The 11,018-nt window shown below is 40.3% G+C and overlaps 1 protein-coding gene across 2 annotated transcripts; it reads right to left on the bottom strand.

The window, feature by feature from the left end:
- Positions 1–312: 312 nt before the first annotated feature.
- Positions 313–10,732, bottom strand: LOC103461109 (uncharacterized). 2 transcript variants are annotated; one of them, XM_008403441.2, is made up of 22 exons: positions 10,592–10,732; positions 10,381–10,521; positions 10,189–10,262; positions 10,059–10,085; positions 8,664–9,277; positions 7,966–8,157; positions 7,842–7,876; positions 6,860–7,009; positions 6,656–6,784; positions 6,511–6,549; positions 6,199–6,333; positions 6,038–6,134; positions 5,688–5,858; positions 5,403–5,437; positions 5,058–5,219; positions 4,819–4,953; positions 3,866–3,904; positions 3,633–3,773; positions 3,197–3,285; positions 3,065–3,088; positions 2,165–2,348; positions 313–2,028 (listed from the first exon to the last, which is right to left on the bottom strand). In XM_008403441.2, exons 1-22 carry the CDS (start codon positions 10,622–10,624, stop codon positions 466–468), a joined length of 4,209 nt encoding a protein of 1,402 aa, XP_008401663.1. In that variant the 5' UTR covers positions 10,625–10,732; the 3' UTR covers positions 313–465. The 2 variants fall into 2 exon arrangements, with proteins under 2 accessions (XP_008401663.1, XP_008401664.1); XM_008403442.2 differs by having other exon boundaries at positions 8,673–9,277.
- Between the last annotated feature and the right edge of the window lie 286 nt (positions 10,733–11,018).

Here is an 11,018-nt window from a genome sequence, read left to right as displayed (position 1 = left end):
CTCAGTTCAGCCTACATTGAGCTGTTTTAGGACGTCTTGTCACTTTAAATACAAATAAGCTGCTGCTGGCCACGCCCCCAACTCAATGTTCACACTCACACCTGAAAATTGCTGCACACAGATGCGCAATTATACAACTGTACAACTCTGAAAAGCAGAAGTGGAGCCTCCTGCACAATGAACTGCTTCATGTAAACTGGCTGCCGCTGTGACCATTTCAACAAAACAGAACGATGGAACAGAAAGGTGCTAACAAAGAAATACAAACTCTAAACTTGCTGGGTAAAACATAGCTCTCTTATTACTGCTCTTTACTGATATTCCTTTTTTTGCACCAAGTGGTTTCTGGATGGTGAGTCAACAACAAAACACTTATCTTTTCCAGCAGCCATTATACAGCAGCAGAAGATAATAAGTTGACCTGGTTTCATCATGTTTCAGTGATTCTATCAGATGGAGCCCTGTTTACTCACTCGGATCCGGTCTGACTTTCTTCTTGGGTCGACCTCTTCTTCTGGGCGTTGCAGCTTCTTTTTCCTCCTCTTGAGTCTCTCTGGAGTTGCAAGTCATCGAAGTGACGTTTTTAGGAGACACTTTCTCTTCATTTTGTTGTAGACAATACCCGGCAGAGGTTTTTCTCCTTCTTGCTGGAGTCTTATCTTCTTTTCTTTCAACCGAAGAGTCGGTCTGAGTTAGTTTTCCTCCTCTGGCTGCTTTGTTTTCATTTGTTTCGTCTTGATTGGCTAATCTAGTAGTTAGTCTGAAAGATCTTCTTAAGCCAGATTTATGTTGAACAGAGTCCTTACAAACCATTTCCTCTGTCTTCATCTCTGCACTGATGTCTTTTGATCGCGTCTCAGGTTGTTTATCCAAACTCTGTACTTTTGCACGATTTTCTCCATCTTCAGATTCAGACTCTCTGGTTTTGTTGTCTGGTTTTACTGCCAAACCTTCGTCTTCGACCAAAGGTTTTTCTTCTTGAACAGAAGCTCCCAGGCCATCCTTTCTAATCTCTTTTTGTTCAGCATGAGCATCTTTCCCTGATTGACTGATTGTTGGTACAACAGTGGCCAGTTTGTCTTGATTTGTTTCATCTTGATTGGCTCCTCTGTCAGTTTTCCTAATAAACGTATGTATGGGAGATTCATCAGGAACAGAGTCCTTACAAACCGTCTTCTCTCCAGTTTCTGAACTGCTTTCTTTTATTTTTGTCTCATACTTGTTATCCGAGCTTTCCTGTTTTATTGGTAAAGTCTCTCCCTTTTCACCGCTAGAAGTTTTCATCCTCTGGTCTAATTTTACTTTTGAATCCTCGTCTTTTCCCAGAAGATTTTCCCCTTTAACTGCAACCAAAAGCTCTTTGGTAGCAATATGTTTTGAATCAAGAGGGTAATTTCCTTCCTTCACAGGACTCCTCACATTATTCTTCTGTTTTTCTTTGCTTTCAGTTCCCTCTTTGAGTGTTTCAGCTTTAAAACAGTCTTGGTTCAAATTTGACGTTGCCACTCTTGGGCCCAACTGAGATTTTGCAGTGCCGCTCTCTGCTGACACCTTGTGGTCAGCCTTTGCCACTGCGGCAGCAGTAGGTGCAGCTCCATGTTTATCCGGCTGGTGAGTTTCTGCAGATGTTGCAGCTGAACTGGTGCTTCGAGTTGAGGATGTGGATGATGTTTGAGATGCTCTGAGAGGAGCATCTCTCTTGCTCTGCTGATCTTTGTCATTTAAAGATGCTAAAGACTTAAAAGTCTTTGACGAAGAGGAAGGAAAGATTTCACTGCTGCCTGCAGAAGATGACTGATTAGTTTGGGGTTTCATAGACTCAGGTGCGTCTTTTTGTGTTTTTAACGACAAAGACGTGGCGCTAGGCTTCAAGCTGCTTTTTCCAGTTGATGAGGCAGAGCTCCTGTCGTCTTTATTAGACTTCGGGATATCTCTAGTTGCAGACGATGAATGAAAGATTTTCATTTCTTTTGTGGTTGGCTTGGAGGAAGAGGAACTTTTAAAGCTGCTGCTGCTTCCACTGGAAATCTACAGGAAAATATATGAAAGATTAATAACCTTTCCAACTAAATATAATTTTGTCAGTGGAGATCTGAATGGACATTTATTTATTAAGGCTTTGTTGAAGTTTGTGCCGTTTTTAGTTCAAAGTATTTCAGTCTACCTGAAGGAATCCTGTTCCTCTGTGAGATGTGGTCAGGCTTCTCTCTGGCAGAGGATCGCATGTTGCAGATTTCTTGTCCACCGTCTTCAGTGGTGCGACCTCAGGCTTGACACTCATGGTGCCGAGTTCAAGGTTCACTCCAATTTTCTCACAGTCCTTCAGTCGCTCTTTTCGGCTCAACAAACTGTAATAAAAGCAGACAAATGTTAGGGAAAACAAATATTAAAGATGATCAATTATGCTTCCTTAAACAGGCTAGGATATGTCTTTATGAAACATGATTATAACACTTTTTTGCACAAAAATAATTTGTAGATAAGGAGATTTCAGTCAGCTCAGTTCTGACCATTTTGAACGGTTTTGGGGCATCTTGTCACTTTAAATCCAAATAAGCGGCTATTGGCCACACTACCCAGCTCAAGATTTGCACTCTCACCCGCTGCAAACCGATGCACAATTATATAACCGTGCATCTTTGAAAAGCAGAAGTGGAGCCTCCTTACACAACCAACAAAAATGCAGCAAGTGGTTTCTGGATGGCAGGTCAACAACAAACCACATTTCTTGTTCAGCAGCCATTGTACAGCTGAGGTAAAACCAGACGACCAAATCTGCTGGAGCTCCACTTTGGTTGCTAGGTGACAGACTGGGCTTGTCTGCGGTTGCTAGGTAACGGTGCAATCAGGAGATTTTTTTGAAACAGCTCATTTTCTAAACAACAAAAAACAAACTTATTCCCAAAATAGCGGCTGTGTGTTTTTTTCCCCTAAGCTCTTAGAAGCAGTAGAGACCCAAAAGGAGGTACAAATATTTGAAAAATTTGGATTTTGAATAGTAGGTCCCCTTTAACTCATTGAACTCAAATACTGCGTCATGCTGGAAGTCAAAAGAAATGCTCACCTTTCAACACGTCCAACCAGCTTCCTAAAAAATGGAGAAAAAAACCAACAGTTAAGCTTTTTTTACACAATCTAAAAACTCCATTCATTTATATTTTTATTCAATCATTAACTTCTAAGTTCACACACTTACCAAGCTTCATGCTGTTGAGATAATTTGCGAACAGACAACTTCTCCACCACTTTTCTGACCCCGCTGGACTCGGCCATCTCAACGTAAATCTGACGTGAATCGACAGGAGTGGCAAACAAAAGCAAGCGGAAAATTAATCATTAGTCTATGAACAAAAACGACCTTAACTTTACTGACACTTTGGCATGACCTTTACAATTTTGTTACATCCTAACAAATACATTTGTTTAATTTGTGTTGTAAAAAAAAAAAAAGAAAATACACATTTTATTTAAATTTGCTGCATTTTTTTAAAACCAACAACATGGAAATTCAATTCCAGTTGGAGAAATGAGTCAAAACATGGATTTTCTCAAAATCATAAGCAAACCGGATTGAAAAAAGAAAATACATAAAACACAGAAAACTGCCAAGTGTTTCTTTATTTTTGTCATACCCTGTTGGAAAGCGGCAGGAAGCTAGCAAAAGTAGCGATGCTTGCCACTTCTTTCATAACCATCATGGTGACATGCTCGTTTGTCCCTGAAGCCTCCACGACGAGCAGCCGCTCCCCCAAAGACGTCAGGTCTGGAACATGCTGGGGGGAAAAAAGAACATCTTTTGGTTGTAATTTAAAGTCGTAGCAGATTTTACATGGCAAAATATTTAAAAAAGTGAAAATTCACTCACAATATTGCTCCATTTCATCAAAGCTCTGAACATGGATTCCTGAAACAACATTAATATTAAGTTAATTATATTTACTTATGGACCCGTGGCAGTGTGACGTCATGCCTCCATTTTCCTGCTGGAGGGCAAAAAGCTGCTGGCTAACGATGACTAGCATTGATTTTAGCCGTAAATCCTAAATGTACGCCTGATATATAAAAGGGAAACAGACGCAATGCTTTGCTACTAATTGTCAACAAAACGACAACTAGATCAGGTCAGGAAAAAGTTTTAATTAAGTAAAAAAATAGGGAGGGAGTAGTTCAGTTATGCTAGCTTGACAACCATAACAAGTAGATGTGCTGTGGGACTCGTCGTGTTAAAAAAATGTGACCTAAACACCAACTCTGACAGATCATCAGTAGAGCAGGTAGCTAATTAGCCTCCGTAGTGTTAGCTTAGCTAATAGCAGTGGTATGCTAATCTACCACAACGATCACTTATTAATAATTGCAAAATAAACGTCAAGCCTGAAAACAAACTGTAATGGGCTGAATGTTCTGTTCTTTGAGTGGGAAATGTTTGAGTGGGTTTTTTTTTTTGGCGTAGAATCGTAAAACATAGAGCCGTTGTTGCCAGTTGCTATCAGTCTCTGTGTAGCGTAGCTGACGGAGATCAAGAAAAAAGTGGTTTTGAGTTGGTTTTTTTCTGCGTTATTTTCCGCTTTGCTGTGGTTCACTTTACTAAATTAGTAACAACTTCATCTCCAGGTCTGATTTAGTTAACAGAGATTGAACATCTACTGTGACAGCGTGGCGAAGGACGGCGAGTAACATGCATTCATGTTACTTTCATGATGTCCTCAACATAAGCCAGAGCTTTACACAAAGTATAAAGTAAGTACTCAAAGTCAAATATAAGTAAACAAAAGTTACTGATGGAAAAGAGCCAGTTGTGTACTGCAACTCCCATACCTCACTGGACCCAAGGCCGAGATCCTCCAACAGCAAATGGATGTTTGGAATGAAGCCTTTGAAATAAACTCGTTTCCTGTTTCGATCTCTAAGAAATCTTATGCAAGCACAGCTGCTGCTGAAAATCACAAAAGCCTGCAAATGAAGAGATATGAAGAGTCATGACAAGCTGTACACACAACTAAAAACATCTTGGATCAAGGAAAAAGTGATAAGACTCTGCTGAATTTGGCCTTTACCCTCCTCTGCAGCGGTAAAACCACAACATTGTTGTACAGTGTGTGAAGGTCCTGTTTGGGAAAATGCCTCCACACAAGCATAGCCACCTCCTCGTGTGTGTAGCTTCCGTTTGGTAAACCGGTCAACATGATGCCTGCAAACTTTAAATCTCGCTCAGAAATCTACAGGAAAAAAATTTAAATAAACTTTTATTTATTGAAAATTGGAACAGGCTTGAAAACTTAGACACCTTAGCAAGCAATAGAGTAGCTTTCAATTAATTAGAAAAATGTTTTAGGAAATCGAATTTTACGCTGAATGCCAATTAATAGGATTAATATACAAGTGCAGGAATAAAAACGTACCCTGGCACAGGTCTTCCTGTCGACTGTCTGAAAAGCTGGGAGTGACAAAAAGGCAGATTACAATAAATATTCATGCGTAAAATGATCAAACATCAGCATTGGTTAGTGTGTCGGTTGTAAGTACAGAAAAATCAGACATGAAGTTGTTCTCAAATCCATCTGGGAGCGAATTCTTGGTGCTTGAACACCAATCTGATCAGATCAATAAGCCAATTGGTGGTTTAAACACCTCAACAGTCACGTTTTGTGTTTCAGCTACATTTGGCTTCTCTGTACTCATCTTACCTGGGACCTTGAAGAAAGGAGACGCAGTGTGAACAACATAAGGACTTTCCTTCACGGTCATCCAAAAAGGCGCCTTGGTTCCCTCTGGAACGGCGCCTGCTGTTCGCGGGACGCCGGTTTCAATCGAGATATTCTCCCAGATTTGCAAAGCATGAGCTGATCCGCTGAGCGCTGCACAAACAAAAAAAATTATCTATTCTCACATCAGCTCCACCAAAGCCTGCTGATGTTAAAGTCCTGATCGTTGGTCCACAAGGTTTGTTTTTACAGTGTTTTATCCGTTTGCTACAGAGCGACTGCCGCCGCATCCTGACGCTCTGGCAGCAGAAGCTTCAGTGTTTCTGTCTCACCCGTCTGCTGAGCGCCGTGCGATCGGCTCCATCTCCAGTAGCTGTACCAAGCTTCGAGTCGATCGGCGTCCTCCGGGGTTTCACAGTGAACAAAAACCTGGAACATGACAACAGATTAGCACGGAGCAGCTTCGTCTCCCCGAGTTTTAAAGTGTTTTTACCCTGTTGAGCAGAGGCAGGTAGTTTACAAAGCTGCCGATTTTCCTCAGCGCGTCCCTCAGGTCTCTGGCTTCACTTGCTGAAATGTTGGGGAAGTAAAGCACGTTTTTTGTGTCCAATTTCATCCGACATGTCGGCTGGAAAGAGGGCAAACAAATACATGTGTTTCACTGCAATGCATCTGTGCATTTAAACAGCATAAAGCGTGTTGCATACAGTTTTATTTGGATTCTTTGTCTGTTAAAATTTGTGTAAAATTTAATGTGACAACCATAAATATTAAGAAAAAAAGAGAAAGTCGGTCCAATACTTACAAAATCGGTAAAAGACATCAAATATCGATAAAACCGAAACTGAAAAAGGAAAACAAAACACGCTTGAATCAAAATATTTTCGTTTGCAAACACAATAAATGGTTATTTTGTGCCTTCTAAACAAATGCCAGTAAGAAAAACTCACCAGAGTCATTGGTGTGGAGCTGGTGACAACATGAAATCCAAGTCTTCGTCCTTTGAAGAAAAGCTCCCTCCATGGCGTCGCTCTGAACAAATGCTGCACCTCCGCCGCCCTCGGCATGATGAGGAAAGCCTGAAAGCAGAGCAGGAAATTTAAAAATCTCCAACAGCAGCAGCAAGCAGAGCCTCAGCAGAGCTCGGTGCCGACCATTTGCGACTGGGGAACGACGAAGATTTCATTTTCGTCGCACTGAACTCCACACTTCTGAAGGACGTTGATGATTTCGGTTTCGGCGTAGGAGCCGTCGAACCACCGAGGCAGGTTGGTGACGACCAGGGTGATGTGGAGAGAGAAGATCTGCAGGGCAGACGAATTATTAACGTTCAGAACAAAAATAATGCTATGGGAAGGCTGGCGCACGATAAAACGACCAAAAACCGTGTGCAAAAATAGAATACAAAAGTTTCTTTTTGCAAATTAAGCATCAAAATTCTGACAAGAAATTTAAAATCCAAATTCGAGTTTCAAATTTAGAAGCTAAAACGTAGCTGCAGGGTTTGTATCTTCAAACGTTACATCAAGGTGAGTTTTCAAACTTTGGAGATCAAAACAAACTAAAAAAATTAACTATTCACCATTATGTAATATCTTTTAACACTTAATGTCGTATTGTATTTTATATTATACAGCAGGAATAAATTAAAATATGGCAAAATATTATGTTTTAAAATGTCTTTCACACACTGTACGCCCAAAGGTCAGAGACGGTTAAAAATAAATAAATAAATCTCTAAAAAAAATTCCCGCTATGTTTTCTGGCATTTAGTAAATAGAAATAATTCTGGTAAATGTTACAAACCATTTTGTAATGGTTTGTAACATTACAAACCATTAGTTTGTAATGTTACAAACTAATGGTTTGATCCAACTTCTCTTAAATTGGATCAAACTTAAGAGAAGTTTGATCCAATTTAACTTCAGACATTGAGAAATAAATGTCTTTTTATTATCCTTAAATGTCTAATTTCAACTGTAAATAAGGTTTTCAATCAAACGTTAGATTGAGCTTTATTACCAAACTGCACAGTTTGAATGCCAAGGACTTTATACAGAAATCAAACATTCAGCTTTATTGAAATTCAAACATTCCTGATGCATAAAATCCACGAACTGCAGAAAGAAAACTTACCGTTGGAGACAAGATGGTGTTTATGTCAAGCTGACCTGAGAAGAAGAAACAGAGATCGGTAAATAAATGAAAACCAGAACCTGAGGAGGACATTTTTGGTCTCTACACGCCGTTCGTGTCTCACTGAGTTTAAATGGCGGCAGGAAATGGTGCAGCTTCTCTCCGGGGGTCAAAGGAAACGATTGGGTCGACATCGCCGCTGCCGCCGCCGCTGCTCCAAGTGGCTCCGACTTTGCTGCCGTTGTCGAGGATTTCGTGTTTGGGTCAATTTCAGCTGAAGCTGCTGGAACTTTAGATGCAGGATTCTTCACAGCAGCTACATTTAAAACAAAGACGTCAATTTAATGGATCAGGAGAATTTCACTTAAGAGGCCGAAATCAAAATCGTGAAACACATAAAAAAAACATTTAATCACAGGTCTGGACAATAAATCAATAATCAACATCAATAGATTATTCAGTAGTTTCACTGAACTCCGGATCCAGAACCGCACGGTTTCCTGGAGGTTTAGGCTGAAGAAAAAAAAAACTGTAAGCAAAGTTACCTCTTTGGTTGCCTAGCAACAACCTGCTCACTTACTCGTGGTTGCCTAGCAACACCCTGTTTAAGTAAATGGCAGTTAAAACTTCAGCCACTTTGTCTTGTAACTGCTTAAAAATAAACATCAACGGCAGGGAGAGAAAACTGAGGATAAAACAGGAAATGTCACACCACCAGGTTTACTTTCTGATATTTAAAAACAAACAAAAATAATCAATTTATGAGACAAGTACACTGTCCAGCCCGAACAGTTTAGTTTATTTAGGCAAACAAACACCAACCAGAACTACCCGAGTTTCCTGAAATGTCAGTTTTGGTCTCCGGGTTTTCAGCAGACGACGTTGGTTTTGGGTTTATGCGTTTCTGGAGCTGTGACGGCGCCTTCACAGCGGTTTGAGGATTAGTTAAAGGTTTACACGGCTTAACCGTGGGGGTTGATATCAGAGTCTTCGTTGGTTTAGCAGGTGGAGGCTTTTCATCTTCAGCCTTTCCAACTTTAGATTTAGCAGCATTTTCACTCTTATCAGTTTTTGCTTGTTGCTTCTTGTCCTCGGTCTCGGTTTTGTCTCTCGGCACCACTGCAGATTCTTGAGCTTTTCCACAAACGTCAGGCTGTTTTTCTGAAACGTTGGACAGCACGTTTTCATTTTCTGTCGCACCAATCTCCATCTTTGTCCCAGATCCATCGGCAGTTAATTCCTCTGTCGATGGAGCACTGTTTGGAAGATTTGTGTCTTCTTGGACGGGAGGTTTGGTTTTAACGGGAGAATCAGACGAAGGAGGTTGTGGTTCATTTGTTGTTGCTGGATTCTTGTCATTGGTGTCTTCGGTGTTGTGTTCGAGATCCATTTTTGTTTCGCCTGAGTCTTTGAGACGCTGCTTTAGGCTCTTCACACTGAAATTAAAAGAGGAAATTGGATTATATATTTTTTAAAAATCTTTACTGATAAAGTAAATAACGTGTTGAATGTAGAAAGAAGTTTTAATGCTTCCTTCCTTGAACAGGTTAGGATGGATCTATGGCCTATACAAAACATGTTCATTACATTTGATGCACAAAATCATTCTTGGATAATAAGATTTTATTCTGATCAGTTCTGCCCGAGATGTTTTAGAATTTTACACTTGCAGGTGAAACAGATGCGCAATTACATAACCATACATCTTTGATAAGCAGAAGCGGAGCCTCCTGCACAACCAACAAAAATGCAGCACGTTAAGCCAACAACAAAACACTCGCCTTCCCCAGCAGCCATTGTACAGTGTATTCAGTGGTAAAACCAGCTGAAAAAAAATGTGGAGGAGTTCTACTTTGGTTGCTAGGTAACGGGCTTTGCTTGGCTGGGGTTGCTAGGTAACTGAGCAATGGGGAGATTTTTGAAGCAGCTCATTTTCCAGACTCCAAAAACTTGCCAAAAACAAGTTTATTTTACCTTAAAGTGCCTAGACCGTTTTTAGAACCGGAATAAAAGTCAAATGGAAGCACAAAAAGTGTGCAAAATGTGAGTTTTGCATAATAGGCCTGCTTTAAATAAAGAAACGGCGTATTAAAACAGAAAGACTTCAAACTCTCTATAGATATGTTAATGTAAAACATGAATGTGAAAAACTTTAAAAACTCTTAGTGACGTCACGTCGGTCATCATTTCTCCTGCTTTCTTGGATAAAATACTCACGATTCAACACTCTGAACTTCACTATTCCTGTAGTGAGAGAAAAAAGATGAAACTAGTAAGTTGATGAACGTTGCAAACTAATTTCCATCAGGAATGTAACATTGTTTTCATATAAAATGGCAGGTCGTACCAGTCTTCTGGCGAACGTCCAAACCTCTCCACCACCTGCTCTACTCCTCTGGATTCAGCCATCTCGATGCACAACTACATAAATAAAGTAGCAAAAATAAAAGATGTTTCTTTTAATGCTGAAATAAATCTAAGCTGTTCTGATGAATTAAGTAAAAACGTTTTTTAAAAATGCCTGTTTTTGCTGTCTCACCCTGTTGGCTAGCGGCAGGAAGCTAACAACTGCGGAGATGTTTGTCACTGATTTTACGGCGGCCATGATGAGGTTTAGGGAGGCTCCAGAGAGCGCCACACACACCAGCCGCTCATCCAGACACTCGAGTTCAGGAACACGCTGGAAAAAGTTTGATGGAGAATTTAATTCCATCATGACACCATATTTAAAGAAGGGAACTATAACTTACAGCGTTGCTCCATTTCATTAGCGTTTGGTACATCAGGTCCTAAAAAGACAGAATCCAAGGAAATGGTTAAGGTCATCACAAAATACACGACACTGGTTGGGCTGTGGTGGCGCAGGGGTTAAGCACAACCCACATATGGAGGCCTTAGTCCTCGATGCAGCTGTCGCAGGTTCGATTCCCGACCTTGGTGACCTTTGCTGCATGTCTTCCCCCTTCTCTCATTACCCAATTTCCTGTCAATTAACTATCAAATAAATGCAACTAGACCCAATAAAATCTTTAAAAATAATAATAATAATAATATACGACACTACAAATATATTGCTCAAAAAAATAAAGGAGACACTTAAACAACACGATATAACTCCAAGTAAATCAAACGTCTGTGAAATCAAACTGTCCACTTAGGAAGCAACACTGATTGACC

This window comes from Poecilia reticulata, unplaced genomic scaffold (assembly GCF_000633615.1).
Source record: "Poecilia reticulata strain Guanapo unplaced genomic scaffold, Guppy_female_1.0+MT scaffold_609, whole genome shotgun sequence".
Classification (NCBI taxonomy): domain Eukaryota; kingdom Metazoa; phylum Chordata; class Actinopteri; order Cyprinodontiformes; family Poeciliidae; genus Poecilia; species Poecilia reticulata.
This window is presented reverse-complemented; position numbering and strand designations above follow the sequence as displayed.

Coding starts and splice junctions, on each gene's coding strand:
- LOC103461109 (XM_008403441.2), bottom strand. CDS start 10,624: ATGTACCAAACGCTAATGAAATGGAGCAACGCT. Junction 5,438..5,687: donor TCCTTTCTTCAAGGTCCCAG/GTAAGATGAGTA, acceptor TGTCACTCCCAG/CTTTTCAGACAGTCGACAGG. Junction 3,286..3,632: donor TCCTGCCGCTTTCCAACAGG/GTATGACAAAAA, acceptor GATTCACGTCAG/ATTTACGTTGAGATGGCCGA.